Here is a 22,699-nt window from a genome sequence, read left to right as displayed (position 1 = left end):
TACGTAGCTAACTTTGCCCCGGCCAAGCCCGCCGCCAGCGGATCCCTGCGCTCGCTGCCAGTCTTGTCCCTCCCCGGCCTCCCAGCGCGCGCACCCGCCAGGACTCAAAGCTATTCTTATTCCTGCTCGTCGGCCAGTGCGGCGGCCAACTCGCTTCGATCGCACGGCCAGCATCGCGGCCATCCGCTCTCGCACACTGCCCGTCGACGCCGACGCCGCCGCCGCCGCCGCCTCCGCCGTTGCCACCGCCCGCGCGCCAGCCTGCCCCGACGCCTCCCCCCTTCCGCCGCTCTGCCTCCTCCCCCTAACCACGCACACACACGATACCGGACGAGAAGAGCGTCGCAGGGATTTGCGCGCGTGCACGGATAGGAACTACAGCATGATCGCTGCGGCCGCGGTGTCGCATCCGTGTCTGTCGCCTCTGCGATCGTGAGAAACTACTGCAAAACCCGTCGCGATGGAGAGCGATCAGCCGCCGGCGCCCGTCCCGCTGCCTCCGCGCCGTCGACTACACCGCAGCCCACACGGCTCGTCGCAGCGCCGCCAGTCGCTGCCCGCCCGCTCGCTCACGCCCGGCCCCGACCTGCTGCCGCCGCCGCCGCCGCCCAACAACCCCGTCCAGCTCCCGCCCGCCTCGCCCGAGGTCATCTCGTCCCTGATATCCTCGCTGTCGACCATCTCCAGCCCCGCGCAGTCGCATTTCGACCGCCTGCCCAAGATTGGCCCGCACACCGAGCCGTCGTCTCCCAGCGTCTCGCAGCTCGACCTACCGAGCCCAACCCCAAGCCCGCTTCTCAGTCCCGGCTTTGCCGTCGACTATGGCGCCTACAAGCCGCCCGCCGACGACTCCGAGCCCGACCTGCTGCATCCCAATGACGCTGCCTTCCCGCCCGTGGTCCGCATGGTCAAGCCCGCGTCGCAGTCTCGCCGCTCGTCGCGAAGCATACCGGTTGAGCCGTCGTTGCTGCGATCTGTGTCGCAGGCCTCGGACTCCTCCTCGCATACGGCTGTGAACGACGAGCAGCTGTCAGGCTTTGGGATTGTCAGCTTGGAACCCGGCCCGCGAGTGTCGACGACCAGCGTTGCCTCGTCGAGCAGCGGCGGCAGAAAAAGCCTCAAGTCTCCCCTGAGTATTCTAAGGCGGTCGTCCCGAGAGTTCTACAAGGAAAAAGACCTGGACCGTTTGGATGGACACCGCCTCAGTGGCTCGCGAAGCCGTTTGAGTTTGCGCTCGACGCCATCGATGGCCAGTCTGGCGGAGGAAGGGAGCTTTGTAGACCACCACTTGGACCCGCCAGGAGACCTGACCCCACGGCGAGATTCGGCCCCTTCCGTGAATTCGTCGCACAATCCCGTCGACCTGAATCCAACCACCCCTTGTGGGATTGGAGGAGGACGGTTCATTCCTGCGCGCGAATCGTCGCTGAGATATCGAGCCAAAAAGAAACGCTCGACTCGCCCCACTGTGTACTCCAATCGAGATTTCAAAATCGACCGCGATATCGAAGAGGTCAATGGGGAAAATGACCAAGTGAGCAAGAATGCGGCAGAGTACTGTGATCGGCACCGAGCTGTCAAAGAACATTCACCTGCACGCACCATGCCGGTGGCACGGCTGCCTTCGACGCCCAAAAGAAACTCAATCTCCTCCGTACGCACATTCACTCCCTCTGTTCGGCCACGGGACTCAATGTCTCTGGAGCAGCAGCGATTCACCAAAAGAGGTGAATTAGACCTCGACCCTGACGACAGTGCGCCCTCGCCCACTGTGCAGACGCGCCGCTCGTCCATAGTCAGGAAGAGGAACAGCGGGCCGCTTGCGTCAAAAACGACCAACATCCAGCCCACAATGGCCGCAAAGCTAGAAAAATCCGAGTCCCTGCAGAAGACCTCAAAGCGTCGCTCCTACGGCGCGAATTCAGACACAAAGAGCCACCGCCGCATCTCATCCGGCGCCCCGTCGCCTGCGCCGCAGACGCCCATATCAAGTGTAGACGAGCGGCCCTCGAGCTCGGACTCGGTCGACGACGCTGTGCGCGCCTACGTGATGGCGCCCCGGCTGACGCAGACCGTGCTGCACCCGCAGACGGGACGGGTCATTGCCTTTTCCGAAGTCGGCGATCCCAAGGGCCATGTGGTGTTTTGCTGCGTGGGAATGGGCCTCACGCGGTATCTGACTGCGTTTTACGATGAGTTGGCGAGGACGTTGAAGTTGCGATTGATCACGCCCGACCGCCCAGGCGTGGGCGAGAGCGGCCCCTGTCTTGACGGCTCGGGCCCTCTAAGCTGGCCTGGTACGTTCTGTTCCTATTTTTATTCCACCCCTTGATCCTTGTACACTGACTGTCGGACAGACGACCTGGCGACCATCTGCAACCATCTGAAAATCACAAAGTTCTCTATGCTGGCCCATTCGGCTGGCGCAATCTACGCCCTCGCGACTGCGCTGCGTATGCCCCAGCATATTCGAGGCCGGCTTCACCTCCTCGCGCCCTGGATACCGCCCTCTCAGATGTCAGGCATGGGTTCACACAAGGATCCGCTGCCTGCGACCGCTCTCCCTTACACTCAGCGAATTCTTCGCGCCCTACCTACTCCAATCTTGAAGGTCGCGAATTCGCGCTTTATGACGACAACCAGTGCTAGTGTCTCGACTAGCTTACCAAAGAATCGGAAGAGCAAGCGCCTCAATCTACTTTCAAGAGAAAAAGAGTCGTCTCCGCCTGTAGAGGCCGATGTCAGCCCTGGACCCGAGTCAGGGAAGCCAACACCCCTCACTCCCCTCCCACGTTCGTCGCATGATGTTGTATCTCGCGCTGCGTCCGACCCTTCCGACCCCAACGCCGAATCTGCCGTGCTCGCCGCGGCCACCGCCGAGCGCGAGCGGCAAAGCGACTACGACAACCGCCTCACGCATGCCATCTGGGAACTCGCCACGGCCAACGCCAACCCCGCCGTGGACTTGCTCGTGTGTCTCGAGCGTCGCCAAACCATTGGGTTCCGCTACAACGACATCTCCCGCTCCGTGGTCATCCACCACGGCTCCAAAGACACCCGGGTGCCCGTGGACAACGTGCGGTGGCTGGGCAAGACCATGAGACGCTGCGAGGTCCGTGTTCTCGAAGGCGAGGGCCATGGGCTGATGGCTTCGGCCAAGGTCATGGGGAACGTGCTGATGGAAATGGCGAAAGAGTGGGAAGACTGGACGACCGTCGTGCAAGGGCGGGGCGCCAGAAGAGTTACTGTGACGACACGCTGAATTTCATTATACCCCGCCCCATGCTCGTTGTCTTTCTACGTTGCTTTTGTAATTTTTTTTTTTTTTTTTTGGCTGTTTATGCTGAATACCCACCATTGCTGTCCTTTTGTTTCTGTACCAATATCTCCCGCAACGGCCTCTCGAGGGACGTGCCAACGAACCAGCTGCATGTTCGAATATATGCCTTGCATACACTCTTTGTAAATGCCATCATACCCCTGTTCTTTGCACTGCGCACTTGACATACATACATTCATCATTATGACCGCTTAGAGTTACTCTTTTTTAATACTGGCCTTTCACTTTACTGTCGATATCGTGTACGTTTATTCCATTGATATCCCCTTGTGTTTTTCTTGATTTCTTCTGTTTTCTTTGGCAGGCTGCTCTGTATTCTTCTCACACAGATTGTCTTTTCTTACTTCTCTTCAAGGCAGTACTACCCTGCCTCAGATATTTCTTCCTGTACAGTACATACACTGTTTTAATAGCACATACTTCTATAGTATATCTGTTTCTCCCTGTAGTGTGCACGTGATGATGTTTTGTGTGCTTGATTTATAATTGCAAGATAGAAAACGCACCCATACCATCATGCATCATCATCTTCCTGGGACCGTTTCTTTATATGTCTCATCCAAAGGGGTTCCCCTTGCTCTTGATCCAAGTAGTTGCAATGCACATTGTCAATATTACTTCTCTCATTATTACTTCCCAGTAGCTCCTGGCATGTTCACATGACAAAATCGGTGCCGGGCTGACGTCGCCTTGACGGCTTCCCCTCCCCCGGAAGAGCTATTTATATAGTCAAGAAGGTCTTGTGTGGATATTTCAGGGGTAACAAATGGGCCAGAAGTTGAAACGCTTGTTCAAGACAGCTCACCCTGGGTTTCCCATTGACATCCTGGCCAGCGATAAAAAAAAGACAAAGACCACACTCGCAATGGTTTCACGTCTCCGCTAGCTACGCATAGGTATGCGATGTCGGGTTGTATGCTGGGTCAGGGGCGACGATGACGCCCCGCCACCAAAGGCGCAAACTATGTACGGAGTAGGGAGTGGCTGACTAGATTTTAGCGTTTTGCAGGGTGTTGCCCAGAACCAAGGGTTGCCGCAGTGAGCTACTTAAACAGACGTTGTGCCGCGTCAGGGATGGTGCGATGGCACATTCACAATAACAAGCACCAATGTTTCCCTGGATTGTTGTTCATTGATTCTCAAGTCGCCGGCCGTTTGTTGTCGCACACTCTTTCTTGAAAGCTTTCTTTGCAGCTGATGACTGCCCTGTGAGTCGGGCAACAGCCAAGATGGTGCCCTTTCGACGGACAAAGCTGCTGCTCATTTCGGTGTTTCTGGTCATCCTTCTTGTTCTTTATCTCACGGTACGTAGCGCATACGCGCCCTGGTAGCTATTGATCTGCGTTTGCGCTTTAGGGATGGTTACTAACAGCGGAGTGTCTGTGTATGAGCAGGCTGACCAGAGAATCCAAGATCAAGGCATCTACAAAAAGACCGTTGAAGCGCTAGAAGCAAAACACAACCAACAGAAAGGAAATGATGGGAGCCTCTTTGAAAAACTCCGGCCTGGAAAGTTGAAGCCGGAAGATAAGCAGGCGGTCGCCGTGGACAATCCGAAGAAGTCGACTCCTGGAGAGAAATCCGGCAAGTCTGTTGCTGGTCGCGTTAACGTGCCTTCAACGGAGAAAGGAAAAGCGGCGCCAAAAGACGAGCAAGACCCAAAGGTTGCAGCTACAGAGGCGGAATTCAATGCGATCTTGAAAAGATCACCGAGTATGATTCTCTACGCTCCCAAGCACAAAAAGGCCGCTTTCGCTCTATACTAACCCGTTGTGATTTCCCCCAGTCATCATATTCTCGAAAACTTACTGTCCCTACAGCCACAGCGCCAAACACATCCTTCTCAAAAAACACAGCATTATCCCCGCGCCGTTTGTCGTCGAGCTGGACCAACACCCCATGGGTCCCGATTTGCAGCAATTGTTAGCGAGGAATACCGGCCGCAAGACCGTACCGAACACCCTAGTCAACGGTGTGAGTATCGGCGGAGCATCCGAAGTCGCAGAACTGGAGCATTCTGGCGAGCTACTGGGCAAAATCAAGAAGATGGTCGGAAAAAGACTCGTTGAGGCAAAGCGAGTGAGTGAAGACGGAAAATGAGCGAATCTCCAGGTGCCATTTTGCCGCCGCTCAGTGTAGGTGGACCAAGGTTGATGTCTGCACGAATTTCTCACTTCATTGTGCTTGTTTCTGCCGCCCTCTCTGCCTTATCTTGTCTACTAAGGTGGAAGCGTATTGTGATGGGATTCTACAGGCGGCGATTTGATCGTCTTGATCTTTGGGTGACATAGGTATATCATGTATATGATCCTAAGATGGGCATACCCAAATACCCTATCCCACCCGCCACTTTGGATCTTAAAGACATACCATGTAAAATATGAATATGAAAATCCGTGGAAAAAAAAAGCCGTAATATTATCTTGTTTTCCCTCTCATAATCGCCATCGATGTATTGGCAATATAAGGTTTCGGGTTAAATTATATCCGAATTTTAAGGCTAACTATTAGAGGTCTAGTGAAGTCATCAATCGCCGCTAAGTCGCCATGGCGCTAAACCGTAAACGTACCCTAAGCGACGCACATTGAAATCCACTACCGTTTGGCTTTGGGAATTTCGAATCGAAGACGACGACGACGGCCAACGACACGACCAGGTTTTCTCCTCCATCTTTTCCTCGGAACCTCTCATACCGACGCCGTCAAGATGCGCTACATACATTCCGAGGAAACTTTGAAGATCCCCGACAATGGTGAGATTTCCTCCTTGCAATCCGGCTTGGTGTGCGTTTGAACATTGGCGGCGATGGACGAGGATTGGGGGCGCAGGGCTATTCGGAATACAGGCTTTGCTATAAAATGAATATGGAATAATATGCGCCGGGAGGATGGATTTATCGCTTGGTGGGACAACTTGCTGACGGACTATTGTGTGCTGCAGTGAACATTCACATTCGTTCGCGGATTGTCACCGTTGAAGGACCACGAGGTATGGCCCGACTACTTCTATAATCACTCGATTCGCAACCCCAAATATCGAAAAAGAAACTGCGATTCGAATCTAGCACACACAAGACTCACACGTTTTTTCACTTCTTTAGGCAAATTGGTCAAGGATTTGTCTCACCTTTCAGTCTCCTTCTCTCGCCCTAAGAAGGACATCTTGGCCATCGAAATTCACCATGGAGAGCGCAAAGCCGTTGCTACCCTCCGCACCGTCCGAACCATCATCAACAACTTGATCATCGGTGTTACTCGGGGCTTCAAATATAAGATGCGTTACGTCTATGCCCATTTCCCCATCAACGTCAACGTTGAGACCAACAAGGAAACCGGAGTGGCCCACGTTGAGATCCGGTACGATTTACCCTGCGATCCTATCTTACTAGCTTGCCGTTTGATATTTCCACTATGAGAGGCGATTTTGGATAAAAGAGAAAAAAAAATATAAGAGAACAAAAGGATTTCGTATGCTGAGAAAATTTAAATGGCCTACAATATTGAAATTTTCCAGAGTTTGGCACGAATTATTGATACTAACATATTCTGCTTCGTATAGAAACTTCCTTGGCGAACAAATCGTCCGTCGCATTGTTTGCCAGCCCGGTGTTGATGTAACCATCTCTCAGAACGTAAAGGATGAAATTCAACTCTCTGGAAACTCCGTCGAGGGTGTCTCGCAGAGCTGCGCAGATATCAACCAAATCTGCCGTGTGAGAAACAAGGATATCCGCAAAGTGAGAAAACCAACCATGGATTTCACACCATACTTTACCTTCTTGGATGAATACTGACTATTTGATAGTTTTTGGACGGCATATACGTCTCGGAGAAGGGTAACATCACGGAGGAGTAAAGAAAGCGTTAGTTGGGACAATATTTTACATAGGGAGGAACCCCGGCATGACTTTGATTTGGGATGCAAAAAGCTAGAATACTGTCATATCAAGGTGCCCCCGCAAAGAAGTGAGAATGAAATCCTCTTTCTTATTGTTTTTATTTGCAAGCGCTGGGCCAGGTTGAGCTCTCACGGCTGTACGTTTTATAATCCACGAAGTAGCCAAAAGGACACGATCGTACGGAGTACAAACTCTGTGTAAGTAGTCCATTCCATATCAATTGCAACTATACGTATGGTGTTGTGGCATCCATGATTATCAAGTCCCAGCTCTCATGGAAGTTTTTCTGAGTTCGAGGCCACCCCAATGTTAAAGAGTCCTTATCCATCCATCATTATTATTCTTTCGTTAATTCAAAGAAATTCAATTTTACAAATACAAATCATTCACCATTGACCAGACATGGTTCCATCCTCTACCGTTATTCTTTCTTATCAACATCCAACCAATCATCCTTGAACTTAGCTTTCTCGATGCTTCTTGCTATACTAGTCATAGCTCATCGGCATTGACGAAGAATGTTTCTGTGTCAGATCCACCTTTTTTTTTCAGTCATTCAAAGGATGGTAAACTGAATCTTCGAAGGAGAGGGTGGTTAACTAGTTCCGGGGATACAGTTTAGCCGGCATTTTTAAGTTAACCTTGCCGCACAAGGTAACATGCTTAAATAGGAGGAGGATTACCTCTAGAATTCGTATCTGAGCATCATAGAATGCTCAATTACCACGGCACTTTAAGCAGGAAAACTATCTATAAGGCTCTTCCGTATATCTTTATTAAGATAAAACTATCTTTAATTCCTCAAACCATTGAAAGCGGCCTTTATCATGGCCGAAATCGGGTGGCTGACATAGTATGTGCTCTCCATCCGCCCAGGAACTAACAGCTTCCCCAAGGTCCTTACTTGGCAAGAATTCCATCATGATAGCCATGGCCAATGCTCCTGAGAATGCAATGATCTCCGGAAGGGTGCGCATTTACCCATGGCTCACAGGCATGATGAAAGACAAGACACCGTGCAGGGTCGTACACAAGCAACGTCCCTGAGGACCTTGGGAACGAGCGCCATTCCCTCCGTACTCCCGCAGTTTAAGTAGATCCGGAAGGTATCGGCGTGACTCTTATAAGTATAAATGCAGTACTTCGTACACATATTTAAGCTGTTGTTGAAAAGCTGTTGCTGTGAATTTCATTTTCGGAAAAACAATGCCTGCAAAAGTGATCGACGAGGAGCAATTACCAGCATCGGCGCCAGATGAAAATGAGCTGCTTGATGTAATCATTATCGGTGCCGGCCCATGCGGGCTGGGAGTTGCTTCCCGGTTACAGGAGGAGACACCTGCAGCTGTGTTCACGGATGAGGAGCATCAACGTTATCACTGGATAAAGAAACATACAGGGCGAATGCCCCTCTTGCAGGCTCACCATGGAAAAATGAAGGGTGTGAAGGCCACAAAATATAATGCAATCAAAGCGGATAGCGAAGGTATCAAATATTCAGCTCTTGAAAGGCCACGGTACTCGACACTTATTTTGGACTCGTCGGGAGATCAGTGGCTGTCCAAGTGGAGGCGGTCTTTCCGCTTGCTAGAAATTCCGCAGCTGAGAAGCCCGATGTTTTTCCACGTTGACCCTGCGGATCTTGATGGAATGCTTGCTTATGCAAGAGAAACACAAAGAGAGAAAGAACTCTGGGAGCTCCCTGGGTGCGTTGGAAAAGAGTTGAGCAAACACAAAAAGAAAAAACGATCGAATGCACAGTAAGTAAGATTCCGTTACCTCTACGCAATGGAAAGGCTGACAATGACCTAAAGAACGACAGGAGAACCCGAGATCGATGAGCGAGATCGAAAAGACTATTATTCACCAGGAACTGATTTCTTTTTTGATTATTGCGATTCAATCGCTGCCCGGTACAAGTTGGACAACTTAGGGCGGATTCTAAAACAAGAGGTTGACAGCATAAAGTTCGATTATCACCCACACTTATCAGAGACAGATAAAATTTTTACAGTAGCCACCAAAGAAGGGAGGATATTCTGTAGTCGTGCGGTGGTGCTGGCAGTTGGCCCAGGGGAGGAAAGGAATTTTCCCTGGAAGCTCTCAGCAGAAGAGAAAAAAGGGGCGAGTCATATTTTTGATATAATGAGACTTCCAAGTCCAGTTATCAAAGAGAAGATAAAGGCACGTCGTGAGACCAATGTCCTAGTGGTTGGTGGCGGACTTACCTCTGCTCAAATATCAGATGTTATAATCAAGAAAGGGACAACGAAAGTATGGCTACTCATGCGAAGTGACCTCAAAGGTAAAGTCATTGCAACTAGAACCCGACGGGCCGCTAACATAGGGCACAGTTAAATACTTTGACGTACCTCTTAACTGGGTTGGTAAATTCAAGAATTATGAGAAGGCTGTTTTCTGGTCGGCGGATGACGATGACGGTAGGTATCAAGATCGCATTATTGAGTTGAAATGGAACAGCACTCTGACGATTACTTCAGAGCGACTCCAAATGATTCTTGTGGCACGGAACGGTGGCAGTATCAACCCAAGATATCACAAGATCCTCAAAGACCACGTCGCGAACGGGCGAGTTTCGCTCCATACGCGAACACAAATCAGCACAAAGAAATATGACCCATGCTCCAGGACATGGGCGATCACCACAGACCCGCCAATACCGGACCTGCCTGCGATGGATTACATTTACTTTGCGACTGGTGTCAAGACCAACGTAAATGAAATGCCCATGTTGAGATACATTAACCAGGAGTACCCGATTGAAAGCAAAGACGGAATGCCTTGTATCACAAACGACCTCATGTGGAAGGACGATATGCCGCTGTTCTGTACCGGACGGCTAGCGACGTTACGTCTCGGACCAGCTGGGCCAAACCTCGAGGGTGCAAGGGGAGGAGCAGAGCGTATAGCTTGGGCACTGGACGAGATCTTAGGCAAACGGGAATACGAGGCCGATGAACCATCTCGAATCGCATTTTCTGGATTGGGAAACCGATACGCCGGGCTTTCTAATGTAGAGTGACCTGGATGGAGATGCCGATGAAGTTTGATATTGTTGCTGCGGACTAGTTCACTCTGACTACTCAATAGCTTGTTAACATCTGCAGGACTTTTGGAACTGCATTTCCGTCCAGTATCTTCATATAACAAATAGGGAGCAAATAAATGGGGTTGGCAATGTGATTACTCTGTACGGAGTAGTGCCAGCTGGCTTCAGTAACTCCCTATTAGTGAACCGCGCGTGGCGCGGTTAGTTAGTTAATTAACTAGTTAGCTAGCTAGTTACCTTGCTAGTCAGCATTTAATAATAGGCTCTCTTAGACGTTCTAGACGCGCCTTCTGGACGCCATCCTATCTCTACTTTTAGAACATGACTTGATAGAGGCGAAGCCTATCTCAAAATCAGCGTCATCTCAGGGCTGCTCTACGGAGATGTGTATAAATACAGCTCAATACTGCCCTCCTGGCATACAACATCTCTTTCCTCCCAAACTGCTAGTGCAGCCTACAATGGAGTAAGGCATCAATCGTCGCTTCCCCAGCCTACCTCATGGGGCAGGGTGCAAGTACTGGCCGTTCGCTAATGCTAGTAGCAACAGGGCTTCCTTCCTTGGCCAAGGAGCAATGCTCACAAGCCTGAACGTCAACCTGCCGCCCTTTGGTTTGGTCTTTGCTTCAAGCACCATCCCCTAAAGCCCAGCAAGAATGGAGATCTATGACATATACCTACATATCTGCCGCGTGATCTACAGTATTGTTTGGGCATGGCTTGATCTAAAACTCTTACTTCAATTCGTACGCTCTACTTGTTTTTTTGCTCCGTATCCTTCCCTTTGTCATGTTCGATTTTTGAACTCAGTCAAATCCTCATTATTAAAGAAATGGCAGCAATTCAAGACCCGGCTTGGAAAGTATCCCCGCAAGGTATCTTTGCTACGAAAGCTACATCGTGCTCAGTCGTATCAGGAATGGCTCAAGACCGCATCTGCTTTAGATGGCCTTTTGGGCTTAGATGAATGGTATGTTTTTTAACCCCAACCTGGTATTACAATTGCTTTGATCAGGGCTACGTCGGACTTTCATAAATTCAGCTCAATTAGCTGACCCCATATCGTCCATGTTGAACAAATCATTTAGGCGTCGCGATCCAAACACCTTTCTATATAATTATAACAATATCACCGAGCGAATCAGAAGGCTACGCTTAGCAGTAGCCCTAGATGAGCCCCGGCTAGTTTGCAACACGATTAGGACGGGCCTGATTAGAAACATGGTTAACATTGCGGTTCCTGAACTATACAATGTGGCTTATGCCGGAACTAAAGACCTGATCGAAGAATATGCTGTGGAGCAGGTTTTGTCAATTCGTTACGTGATGGAGTTGCAGACAACACCACCGCATCACACCGGGTTTTCCACTCAGACAAAGATGGATTTCATTCGGGGAGCAAGGCAGGGTCTGGGCAGATCGACCTTGTTACTCCAAGGAGGCTCTGTCTTCGGTCTTTGCCATATTGGTGTTGTGAGAGCACTATATTATGAGAACATGCTTCCTCGGGTAATTACAGGCACAGCTACCGGGGCATTCGTCGCCGCGATGGTTTGCATAAAGAATGACAAGGAGCTCGAACCATTCTTAGACGGAGAATCAATTGATGTACGGGAGTTTGCATTTCACAGAAGGCATACTTTACCGCATTGGCGTGAAATCTTCGCCTTTGAACAGGGTCATAGCTGGATTAGAAGTATTTTTCGCCGGACCTTGCGGTATATAAATGAGAACTATTGTCCAGATCTTTACCTGCTGCGAGAATATGCGAGACGCGAGCTTGGAGACCTTACTTTTGAGGAGGCTTACAAAAGAACATACCGCGTGTTAAACATTACAATCGCAATACCAAAAGTGGGTGGTGTTCCAAACCTTCTAAATTTCGTTACAGCCCCTAATGTCGTAAGTTCCACTCTTTCCAGTGTGCAATTCATCCCAACTAACAACAATGCAGCTGATCTGGTCTGCGGCAGTTGCATCATGTGTATCTGCGCTTGATACTGAACTTCCAGTAATTTGGTGCAAGGATGACATCGGAAAACTTACACCATGGAACCCAAAGTACAAAAAGTATTTGCGCTCATGGTATACATTCCGGCAACATCCCAAATCATCTCCACTTCGTCGCCTACCACAACTTTTCAATGTCAATCATTTTATCATTTCGCAACCCCGGCCATTCATGATTCCTGTATTTGGTGAGGGAATCCACCATCCAGGGGGAGGTATTCACCCCGGAGAATGGCGAATCTTCCGAATACTCGATAAACTTGTTGGTATTGAAACCAGACACCGTTTGAGACAATTGAATGTTTTCGGCCTTCTGCCCACCCTGGCACACCGAATTTTTATTGACGACGATATTCCAGGGTCATCTGTTGTTGTTCTCCCAGATCTTGCACTCGGCGACTTGAAAGCGCCATTTACAGGTTTAGCTCGTGAGAAAGTCAAGGATTTGATCTCGAAAGGAGAAAGAGGAGTCTGGCCTTCAATGAGCTCCTTAAAGGTTCGTTGTGTGCTCGAAATGGAGCTGGAATCGGCTTTCCAGGAGATGACAGGAAAGAAGGATAATGATCTGCTGACCTGGTAGCCCGCCTGAGGATTAACACTTAACCAAGGTGCTGTGAACGGGTGAATCTATTACTTTTTCTTTGTGATATTGCTTTTCGTCTTTGATTTGTTGTGCTAGCCTTTTGGCGTTTCTTATCATTATCGGACACCCTTTGGACTTTTAGAGAACAAACATTTTTATTATTACTACCATCATCACTCTGACTATGAAATCGATATATGTATGTATGTACATACTTTTTCTGCCTGAGATGCTGCTTGCGGTAGTCTACAAAGCCGTACTGCAATAAATTGTAGTATTTGTTAAGTGTTCTTTTCATTGTCCATTTCATTCATTCATCCTCTCTATCCTCTTTGCCAGGGAAAGCATTCAAATATCTGCAAAATCGTGAGGGCGGTTTTACATAAATAGCATGGCTGACGATCGATACCCCTTATGTTATATATACACCCGCAGCTCCCATCTTAAAAGATGGGGCAGAGGAAAATTCCCGAAACTGAGCTCTAGCAAGTGATGGCTCGATCGCATTCACTTTCGCTATGATCAGCCCTCGAGTTGGCAGTGACATCGCCCCCAGAAACTCTGTATATGGCTGCCTCTGCAGGTATGTGTGCCCCGAATACCTTACATTCCTATGTCTATGTACCTTCGCGCTCTCTTCTCGTTCTAGAACTGACAAAGAACAAGCCATCCCGAACAAGGCACAGAGCTTTTGCCGTTCCGCGGTCTCCTCTCGGCTTGCGGTAGGCCCTCTCCAGGGCCCTCTCGACCAGGCTCCTTTCTTCGTTCTCGCGATTTCGGCGGATTGTGGGTTATGAAATGGCGACTGCGACGAGTCCGCATCGGCGCGACCTAACTGCCTTGCCTCCCGCTTGCGACTATCCCGCAGTTGCTCCTCTCGGCAGAATCTTGCCCCAGAAAATGAAATCTGCTGGTCTTTTAGGACCCAGTATTTTCAAAATATGTGAAAGGAGCCTGCCCCATGGGGGGTCTGCCAACGTGAAAGTGCTGGAGAAGAAGGCATGGGTACGCAACGTGGAACTGCGCGCCGGCCACCGGCTCAATCTTGGCCGCGTGGTCAACGTCGAGGCCGTTCTCGGATGCCATGACTGTGGACACCAGAAAGGCGGACAGAGCATGGTCAAAACTGTCAGCTGCACATTGAGATCTTGTCCCTGGGCCAACTTTTCCATCTGGAAGTAACCTCGGTAGTTGGCTCATCCAGAGACCAAGCTCAAGGGGTGTGCGGGCTATGATATGTATTTTTACTAGCCCAGAAAGGGCCAATTCCCCAGTTCCTACTAATCTGTGCGGCTTGACCGTGGATCGGAATAACGATAGAGCCTCTGTGCGCAATAGTGAGGATACAAGGAGTACGCGTTCTCAGTTGTCACGAGTGTTGCAGATTGCTGCGAGACTTTTATGTGCCTTTGACGTGGGGTTTTATAACCCCCTTAACTCTGGGCGACTTTTAAACACGTCCTGTGGCTCGGAGGAAGCGCCTCGAACGGAAATATTATCGGATGAGGCGATTCCTATCGAACAATCGCTGCTTTTCTTGCAAAATATTGAATAAGATTGTTCTCCGCTAGCTTTCGCCTAGGTATCTCTGTTCACCGCCAAATTTCGGCTTCAACGGAGCAGACAGAGTTTGCCGGGCATTGGTCTCCTTTCGGCGCCGCCACCATTGGGTGATGAATGGGTGGTTCTTTGTCATGTTGAGCATTTCTTGCGTGGCATGAGCGTAGACAATCTACGCTTGGATATACCAGCTCGTTGTTAAGGTCTAACTTTCGAGCTGACTCCCGCGTGTCCCGTTTGAAATCATAATCATAACGACAGCAGGTTCCATACCGTCGCCTCTCCGCATTAACGACAAGTGTGTGCTTGTTGCTGGCTAAAATGTCCAGAATGTGGTTTGGCGAAGCCAGATTGTTGGTGACAAAGTATGTCATCTGCAATTGTCAACATTACGTCATTAACTATATATGCCTTGTTTGAGTCGTGTTTGGGGACACGGCGACTTATTTTCGATGGCTAAGGTCAGAGTATGGGAAGTCAGAAGTGTACCTTCTCTATGGTCCTGTTGTTCTCGTTTTGCGCATGCAGCTAGGGGCTTAAAAAAAGTTCCACCTATATCCATACATTGCATGGTGTGTATGTGTGTATAGTCGTGGGGGAGAGAAGTTTTTATGTGAAGGTGTCAGGACGGGGTGATGGGGATGGAACGAATGAAGCTGGATCTATGTATGTATGTACACACGTACATAAAACAGATGGATGGAACAAATTCTGCACTTTGATGGTTTCCTTGGTTGTATCCAAACTTTTTCGTTTCCGAGACAGCAGCATTTAGTAATCAAAAATATGTCTCATCGTCGATAGGGCACTGAATGTCCATTGTTTTGTCTCAAAACAAATCCACATAAGCTTTAAGAATCATCTAATCCTTATACCAGACCAGAAAACGGGCCATTGAAACGAATTGTACACGAAATCAATTGAGGGAGAATGGCGATGATATTCCCAAGTAGCCGCAACTATGGGCGCAAGTGGGCTGGCCTTGAGAGTCGCATCCGTAGGATCTTCAAACGATCGGCCACAGTAACCTTGTAGTCTTACCAGAATATGGCCTGCTAGCTTCATTGATGCCACTCGGGGAAAGTTTCAGGGGAAATTCGTCAGCTGTACAATCTTAAAAAAAAAGAAAACATTGAGATATGCCGAGGAAGTAGACTGCAAACCTACACATGTAGCATGTTGAAATATGTAGCAGAATGGGCAATATACCCACTGTTGGCAAAACACGTGCTTCTTCCCACAACAGGGAACAGAGTGCGTGAAGCTACGTATGGAGAGGTTCTGAACTAGGGGGGTTGTACTCCGTAGAGTAATAGCGTTCTTGGAAAAGGAACGAAGCTTTTGACAAAGCCAATGTATCCTTAGATGTGCAGGACCCGAGAACCAAATCTAGAATTTTAGTGGGTAAGCCGGCCCCGAGTCGTTCTGTCAAACAAGAATGCTTTCCAGCAATGAGATAACAAGACATAGGTCAGTAAACGAAAGCCCAGGGAGCATCGTAAAGCTGAGGTATGGACAACGAAGAGGAGTATTTGGATGCAAGATACTTATTTTAAAAAGAGTTCAGCGGAAGGCAACGTGTGTGAATGATAGAATAAATAAACGAACAGTGGCCTGGTAATAAGATCCAAGGAATAATTGTGCCGTTGAAATAGCTGCCATAATTGAGGTGTTTGCATTAAGGCGTTTGTGAAACGCGATCAAGTATCCATGAAACCAGAAAATATCTGCCCGGGGGAGCTTCCCAGCAAGGAAAATTCGCTCCATTAGTTGGATAATCAACTTCAGTGTCGAAGGATACTTCAAGATCCCAGGCTGCAATTGAGAAGAGACCAATGATAATTGTGTTAAATCCCATAGAAGGATATCGCCAGCTCGTTGGATCATCAATAAAAGCGCGACATGCACAGCAAAAGTCGCGGTAAATGCGAAATTGCAGCTTGTTCAGCGCTGTTGGCGGTCCGGGATGGATTTCAACCCTTTTTAATGTAGCCACAGAGACTCTAGAGATGACTTTGTCTTCAGGTACAGATATCTCGTCCTCTATAGTCAGACAATCCATCGTCGGTCCGTTAGGTTCAGATGAACGGGTTAGCTGGACCTCGCGCGGAACAGGCTGTAGCTGGCCGTTAACACTCTCCCATTGAGTAACTTGTAAAGATCCCCTGTCCACCTCGATGGTGTAGACATAGTCGAAGGTTGGCTGGAGTGGACTGGGGAAGAGAATAGGTTCTCACTCCTTTAAGTTATCTAGGGGCGCTACGATAGATTGTATTTTCTGTACCATGGCCCGCCCGCATGGAGGCGGGATATGGCTTCTCAGGTCATGAGGACGATATCATTTTCCTTTGCGAATTAGTTTTAGGGAACGATCGTTTTAGCATGAAATCTAACGTATCATCACAATGCAAGTTCCATAGGTCTCTCAATTCCATCTCTATTGTCAAGGCAGAAGGTACTAAGGAGGAACATATTTCTAAGATCAAAGATATTAAGTGGTGGAATATATCCAGCACCGAGAAGACCGCGATGTCCGGAGCAATTTAAAAATTTAGATGATCTATTTTTGATGCTTGCTGCTCTTGTCTGGTAGGGCGGAAAAACCTCCTGCCCGAGATGAGTTCCGGCTTACATAAGGCTAAAGCCGGGACACGCACCGATTGAAATTAACCTCCATCTTACCAGGAATCAACAGGAATTGACAACTATAAGTTAAATACACTTTTCCACGATGCTTGTAAAAGAGCCGAGGTCTGATAAACAGCACTCTATACACATGGTTATTAAAAATTGATTAAGACAACAACTTATTTGTATGTAGCTACAGGAATTATTATTCACCCAACACCGCTAACCGCCCGTATCTAATGCCCTTTGATACCCAGTCATAGCTGCAGATAAACAATAAATAGATTATAAAATAAAACTATTTTGGTTTGAAGTGAGGTGCATTGAGGAACAATCCCATAAGGACACCTCCGATGGTTCCAGCAACCGGGATGGTCGCGATCCACGAAAGGAGAAGGAGCCCCACTCGCTGGAAATTGACAGCCTTGATGGTGCCGTTGCAGAGACCAACTCCGACGGTAGCACCAGTGATACACATAGAGGTAGATACGGGAAGAGAGAATTGGGAGAAGACAAGGACAGTGATGGCGGCACCCATCTCCATGGAGGAACCTAAATAGAACTGATCAGCGAATGTGCATTTGACCTAGGAAGAATGCAACAAACCTCTGCTAGGTGAGTGATAGGTGATTTTGTTACCCATGACTATATATGACAAGAGAGTTAGCATGAAATCTAAGATGGCAGTGCAGATACTCGTACCCTTCATGATGTTATAACCATAGGTAATGAGACCGACGGAGATAGTCGCGGAAAGGACAGCGAGCTGCCAGACAGGGACAGGAGCCTTGGAAGCAGCAGCGTTACCCGTGTTCCAAGCAGAGTAGATGACGGCCCAGGGACCGACGGAGTTTCCAATATCGTTGGCACCGTGAGCAAAAGAAGCAGTGCAGGCTGTCAAGATCTGGACGAAAGAGTAGGTGTGCTCGACTTCGTTGGGGTACTTCTCAGCATGGGCGTACACACGCTGCATACGTTTGCCGTCAGGAGTTCCAGCAATACCGGTCTGGGCAGCGTGAATATCGTAGTGGAGACCATAGAGAGCACCGCAGACGATCATAGCGGGGATACGCTTTGCGAGGATCTTCATGTTACTGAACTCATAGATCTGGCCAGGGCCCATAGGGTTCTCATGGAGGGTTCGCATGGCCCAACCGATGGGGCCCTTCTTCTTTCGGAGTTTGGCGTGCAACTTGGCCTCGCCTTGAGCCACGAGTTCCTTGTACGTTGGACCTGGAGCGTCAACCATCGCAAGGTCCTTTGCGTGCTCGTTCTCAGGCTTCTGAGCAGGGGCTTCTCCGATTTCCTTGTTGTTATCGTATTCACTGGTGGAGGTCTTCGAGGGGGAAGCCGGGTTATGATCCTCTTCCTCGTCTTCTTGGACAACAGCATAGTTGGGAACCCTGGCCTGGTCCGCATCAGGAGGTGCTGGGCGCTTGAAGAGAAGGGGGCCCATGACGAACATCCACCACTTGAGGGTGTAATCCTTCTTGATTACCTTGGCATGCACGAAAGGAACAAAGAAGATGGCTGCCAGGAGAGCCACACCACCACCAGTGCCCATCGTGACGGCTGCAACGTACCACGGAGGCCGTTTGTTCAGGCCAAGATTTGGAGAGCCCTTATAGACGATGGAAAGTGTGCAAACGGTGCCGGCGATGAGGAAAAAGAAGGGCGAGGTGTACACAGCCCATCGGACGGGGTTTTTGCGCATATGCACCACAAGCTTGATGAGCATGAAAATACAGGCAGCAAAGCCGGCGGAAATGGCGGGCGCCATTCCCAAGCCAGCGAAGATGGCACCAAGACCCTTGCCGTTGTTCCAGCCCCACTGGACCTTATTGGCACCTACAGTCGCGACACCGACACCGGCAACGGCGGAAATGAGCGAGTAGGTCGACGAAACGTGAGCGGAGTGTCGTGTGCACCACATGACCCATGAGGAGGCGGCAGCCAAAGCACAGGTGAAAGCGAGCATCTGCACCCCGGCATCTCCACGGAAGGCCGACGAGGGGATAATGCCGTTCTTGATGGTCTCAGCAGTTCGTGCACCGACCGTGATGGCACCCAGCATCTCGAAGATGGTGCCGAAGATCATGGCCTGTCGGTATGAGATGGATCTCGACGAGACACTGGTCGCCCAGGAGTTGGCCACATCGTCTACAGGGAATGTTAGTTGCACAAGTCAACGGTTGTGGGAGCACAGAGACCACCTACTTGCTCCGTTGTTAAAGGCATCGAGCATGGCAAACAGAGTGCCGATGACGAACACATAGGTATACTGATCCAACCTCATTTTGGCGGCCTGTAGAGCGATGGGACGAGCAGAGGGAGACGGTCGTGGTGGGCAAGGAACCGGGAAGTGGGTGTTGGGGGGGTTTTATGCGCAGGCCGGCCGGCGGCCGCCAAAAGCAGACAAGGCGTTCAGCAGGGCTTTCATGAAGGCAAAACGCCCGGGCGGGCAATTCCCACTGCGACGGACGCGGTGGCCATGCGCGCTGCAGGCCTGTGAAAGCGGTGGAAGAGAAGCGAAAATTGGCTTCTCTTGTGCGAGATTATCAACGGGGCCGCCGCCAGCGAGCAGCACACGTGGGCCGTTGATTGGCACCCGCGGGGGCAGACGCGCGGGCTTGGCTGTCCAAGGTTTGCAGCGCGGGCTTGGCGCAGCTTGTGTTTTGCTTCGTGATGCTTGTTGGCTGGCGGTGGGGCTTGGCGTCCAGACTGCCTTGGCGGCGCGCTGCCCGCGCTGGCGCGTGAGTGGCCAGCCTGGCCCCCGCCGCCAAGCTCCACCGTTGCCCAATCACGTCCCCGCGTTGGCGAGCTCCCGGCGCCCACGCTGGCCTCGTATCACCCGCAGCAGCCCAGATCGCGCCCCCGTCACGTTCTGCGGCGCGCAGCCCTGGTGGCGCCAAATCCCAATAATAGCGCGCGGTTTAGAGTTCTGCGCTAGCCCGTAAACGCTGACTTTCCCTGACACCCACACTAAACCCGTTACGGCGTCGCGTGCCGGGACTTAATCAATTTTAATCCGACATATTCTGCCGAAAAGGCGGTCGACCGGCTCGGTGCTCTGAAGTCACTTTGAGCGCAACATCTGAACCTCCCACTTGCCGAAGCACCTTCCTCGCCCACCAAGCCAGATTTTCATTTTCTCTTTTACTCTCTTCTGTCTGCTAGCCTAAAATGCATTCTCAATAACAAACATCCCCATTTGAATCCCTATCCGGCTCATACGCGCCTCAGATAGGCCCGCCAGTTTCACCCACTCGTGACTTGGAAACAGCCGATGAACCCCGTTACAGTTCAAAAAATATCAGGATCTGGATTCATTAGGTTGAATAATCATTACTCCCATCCCTCTGAATACATCAGTTGGCTCAACATTGTGGTTGCTTTCTCCTGTGGGAGGAAGAATCATGGCGTCGCAAGGAGCAATTATTGAGGAAACAATCGTCGGGTTGAAAAGAGCACTGGCAAGAGAGCAGCTAGGTCAGTTTCCAAACATCCAGTAAATTTAAAATGGCTTTGTCTTGTTGCACATGCTAATATTATCTGCCTTTTAAGACCAAGATGCCTACGACGATCTGATCACTCAACCAACAAACCGTGGCAACAAAACCCGTTACAATTCAAAATATGTCCATGCTGGGTCCCTGGGTGTTATGAATGGCCGAAATTTCTATCGTAAGGTATGGTTCTCTGTCTTGTTACTTTGTTCCTTTTGGAAAAATTTTCAAGGCCGACCCTGACTGGTGCCGTTTTAGAAAGTTGAGCACGCCGGATACACCCGCCATATTTTGCGGCATAATCCTCCACGCTATGATTCCGAAGGCGATGAACTTGATGAAGAAGATTCAGATACTGCAGCTGACGCTGATGCTGCAGAAGAAAACCCATATTCTGGTATAACACTAGAAGGTGAGTGCTACTTTTTTATTCGGCGAAAATAGGTTTTCTTTACACTCTAGATTGGCGGAGCTAATTATCCTTGCTTTAGCACTTCTTGCTCCACTCAGACACCCATCGGAGCTCCCCGATCACCCATCCCTAGCAGTACCGTACACGAGCAAGGCAATTGCGCACATGGTTGACCTTATAGACCAACGACTGCGGCAAGAACAACATGCCCTTTGGCAAGCTAAAAAATTACACCAGCAACTGTTAGGGGACGCGCCTTGGATTCCTTGCGGGGCCGTGGAAAAACCTCAAGACCGGGCCATTTTCGAACCCTTGTTTCTTTTACCGAAAGACTTACAACAACAACTTGTGTCCGGAGACGCAAATCATATCGCGGCTTCTACCCGGCGACTATCCGTTACTAGACGCTCCCCCCATGAACAAAGAATACACGATGCCACAGTTCCAAACGGCCACAACTTACAGTTGCAGAACGGCCACTCTTCATCTGCTGCTGAAGATATAGAGATGGAAGATGCCACGGAAGATTCAAAAGCACCAGATACACATAGGGATGGCGTGCCATTAGAAACCAATGTCACGCAGGCGGACGCAGAAAATGAACGGCAACAAATACAGACCGAGCCGGTAGGCGATGGCAGCAGCTCAACGCGAGAAGATGGCACTGGCGACAGCCCCAGCGGAGGAGACGTCGAGGGTGGGAAGGATGAGGTTATTCTGCCACAGAATACAAAGACTGAAGACCAAGATGAGAATATGCTCGATAGTGAAATTCCCGAGAACGAGGGCTCGCCCGAGCCACCCCGTAGAATGACCACTCGCGCACAGACCAATCAAGTGACTGGATCCCAAAATACAAGCCGGCCGGCATCCCCTGCCGTATCCAGTGAAAACGCCGACCTCGGCGATGCGGACAGCGACAACCTCACTCCCCATGCGCTCTACCACTTCCCATCTATCAGAATCGACCGCAACTGCGGGCTCCCACCAATGGAAGCCGACGAAACGCGGCACCTGCTTTGGGCGTATATCCAAAAACAGGGCGAGACGGTGCGTCTGTTTTCCGAGATCCTGGAGATGTTACGTAAAGCACATCGCCTCAAAGAAAACGTGTTTGAGTGGTGCAAAGCAGACGGCCACGTGGGGGAAATGAGCGACGGCGAGGATTGGTATGACCTGGACAAGTGGGGGCTTCGTGACGGAGAGGATTTGAAGAAAGGCGCCGACGAGGAGGAGCCCGAGGTCGACGAGGGCCGCGCAACTGGCAAAAGAGGCCGTCGCCGGGCATGAGGCCGATCGCTCATCTGTGCATTTTTCTGTTTTTTGGGCAGGTTTTAGCTTTATATATCCCAGTCCGGTGGGCCACTCCGACGGTTTACGATGACGAGGTTGTTTTGGGGCTATTCCAAGGGAGAGTTGCATTATACCAGGTGTTCTTAGGACTTTGCAGTCGCATGTTCGTTGTTCTACTGTATTTAATTTGCTGGAGTTTGGGGATGGGATCGTCTCGCCCATGGTTTGGGAATCTTGCCTAGCATTACTCTAAAGTCTACAGCCATTGGCGGATTAGCCGCGGAGCTTGGGCGCGTATTCATCCTGCCTACAATAATATATGCTTTATAGCTCGTTTTCTTGTGCGTTTATGTAATGCTATATAAATCTGGACGGGTCTAACTGTACTGTGCTCTGTT

General features: G+C 50.0%; 7 protein-coding genes across 7 annotated transcripts; 6 read left to right on the top strand and 1 right to left on the bottom strand.

Annotated features, from left to right (window-relative positions):
• Positions 1-460: 460 nt before the first annotated feature.
• Positions 461-3,262, top strand: LOZ57_000042 (uncharacterized protein; the record flags this gene model as incomplete). The annotated part of the gene is made up of 2 exons (XM_049249150.1): positions 461-2,297; positions 2,358-3,262. 2 exons carry the CDS (start codon positions 461-463, stop codon positions 3,260-3,262), a joined length of 2,742 nt encoding a protein of 913 aa, XP_049111344.1.
• A 1,436-nt stretch (positions 3,263-4,698) lies between these two features.
• LOZ57_000041 (uncharacterized protein) lies at positions 4,699-5,440 on the top strand (the record flags this gene model as incomplete). Its single annotated transcript, XM_049249149.1, has 2 exons — positions 4,699-5,053; positions 5,127-5,440. 2 exons carry the CDS (start codon positions 4,699-4,701, stop codon positions 5,438-5,440), a joined length of 669 nt encoding a protein of 222 aa, XP_049111343.1.
• A 607-nt stretch (positions 5,441-6,047) lies between these two features.
• On the top strand, positions 6,048-7,196 carry RPL9B (60S ribosomal protein L9B; the record flags this gene model as incomplete). The annotated part of the gene is made up of 5 exons (XM_049249148.1): positions 6,048-6,093; positions 6,282-6,329; positions 6,442-6,697; positions 6,900-7,077; positions 7,146-7,196. The coding sequence occupies 5 exons, from the start codon at positions 6,048-6,050 to the stop codon at positions 7,194-7,196; spliced, it is 579 nt and encodes a 192-aa protein (XP_049111342.1).
• A 1,249-nt stretch (positions 7,197-8,445) lies between these two features.
• On the top strand, positions 8,446-10,282 carry LOZ57_000039 (uncharacterized protein; the record flags this gene model as incomplete). Its single annotated transcript, XM_049249147.1, has 4 exons — positions 8,446-8,999; positions 9,054-9,544; positions 9,594-9,680; positions 9,741-10,282. The coding sequence occupies 4 exons, from the start codon at positions 8,446-8,448 to the stop codon at positions 10,280-10,282; spliced, it is 1,674 nt and encodes a 557-aa protein (XP_049111341.1).
• A 1,248-nt stretch (positions 10,283-11,530) lies between these two features.
• TGL3 (triacylglycerol lipase) lies at positions 11,531-12,899 on the top strand (the record flags this gene model as incomplete). Its single annotated transcript, XM_049249146.1, has 2 exons — positions 11,531-12,211; positions 12,264-12,899. 2 exons carry the CDS (start codon positions 11,531-11,533, stop codon positions 12,897-12,899), a joined length of 1,317 nt encoding a protein of 438 aa, XP_049111340.1.
• A 4,489-nt stretch (positions 12,900-17,388) lies between these two features.
• LOZ57_000037 (uncharacterized protein) lies at positions 17,389-19,386 on the bottom strand (the record flags this gene model as incomplete). The annotated part of the gene is made up of 4 exons (XM_049249145.1): positions 17,389-17,642; positions 17,697-17,735; positions 17,793-19,250; positions 19,308-19,386. The coding sequence occupies 4 exons, from the start codon at positions 19,384-19,386 to the stop codon at positions 17,389-17,391; spliced, it is 1,830 nt and encodes a 609-aa protein (XP_049111339.1).
• A 1,120-nt stretch (positions 19,387-20,506) lies between these two features.
• Positions 20,507-22,298, top strand: LOZ57_000036 (uncharacterized protein; the record flags this gene model as incomplete). Its single annotated transcript, XM_049249144.1, has 4 exons — positions 20,507-20,579; positions 20,655-20,779; positions 20,855-21,008; positions 21,088-22,298. 4 exons carry the CDS (start codon positions 20,507-20,509, stop codon positions 22,296-22,298), a joined length of 1,563 nt encoding a protein of 520 aa, XP_049111338.1.
• Between the last annotated feature and the right edge of the window lie 401 nt (positions 22,299-22,699).

Source organism: Ophidiomyces ophidiicola (assembly GCF_022830035.1).
Source record: "Ophidiomyces ophidiicola strain CBS 122913 chromosome Unknown scaffold_1, whole genome shotgun sequence".
Classification (NCBI taxonomy): Eukaryota; Fungi; Ascomycota; class Eurotiomycetes; order Onygenales; family Onygenaceae; genus Ophidiomyces; species Ophidiomyces ophidiicola.
The sequence above is the reverse complement of the archived record's forward strand: the minus strand, read 5'-3'. Positions and strand labels throughout refer to the sequence as shown.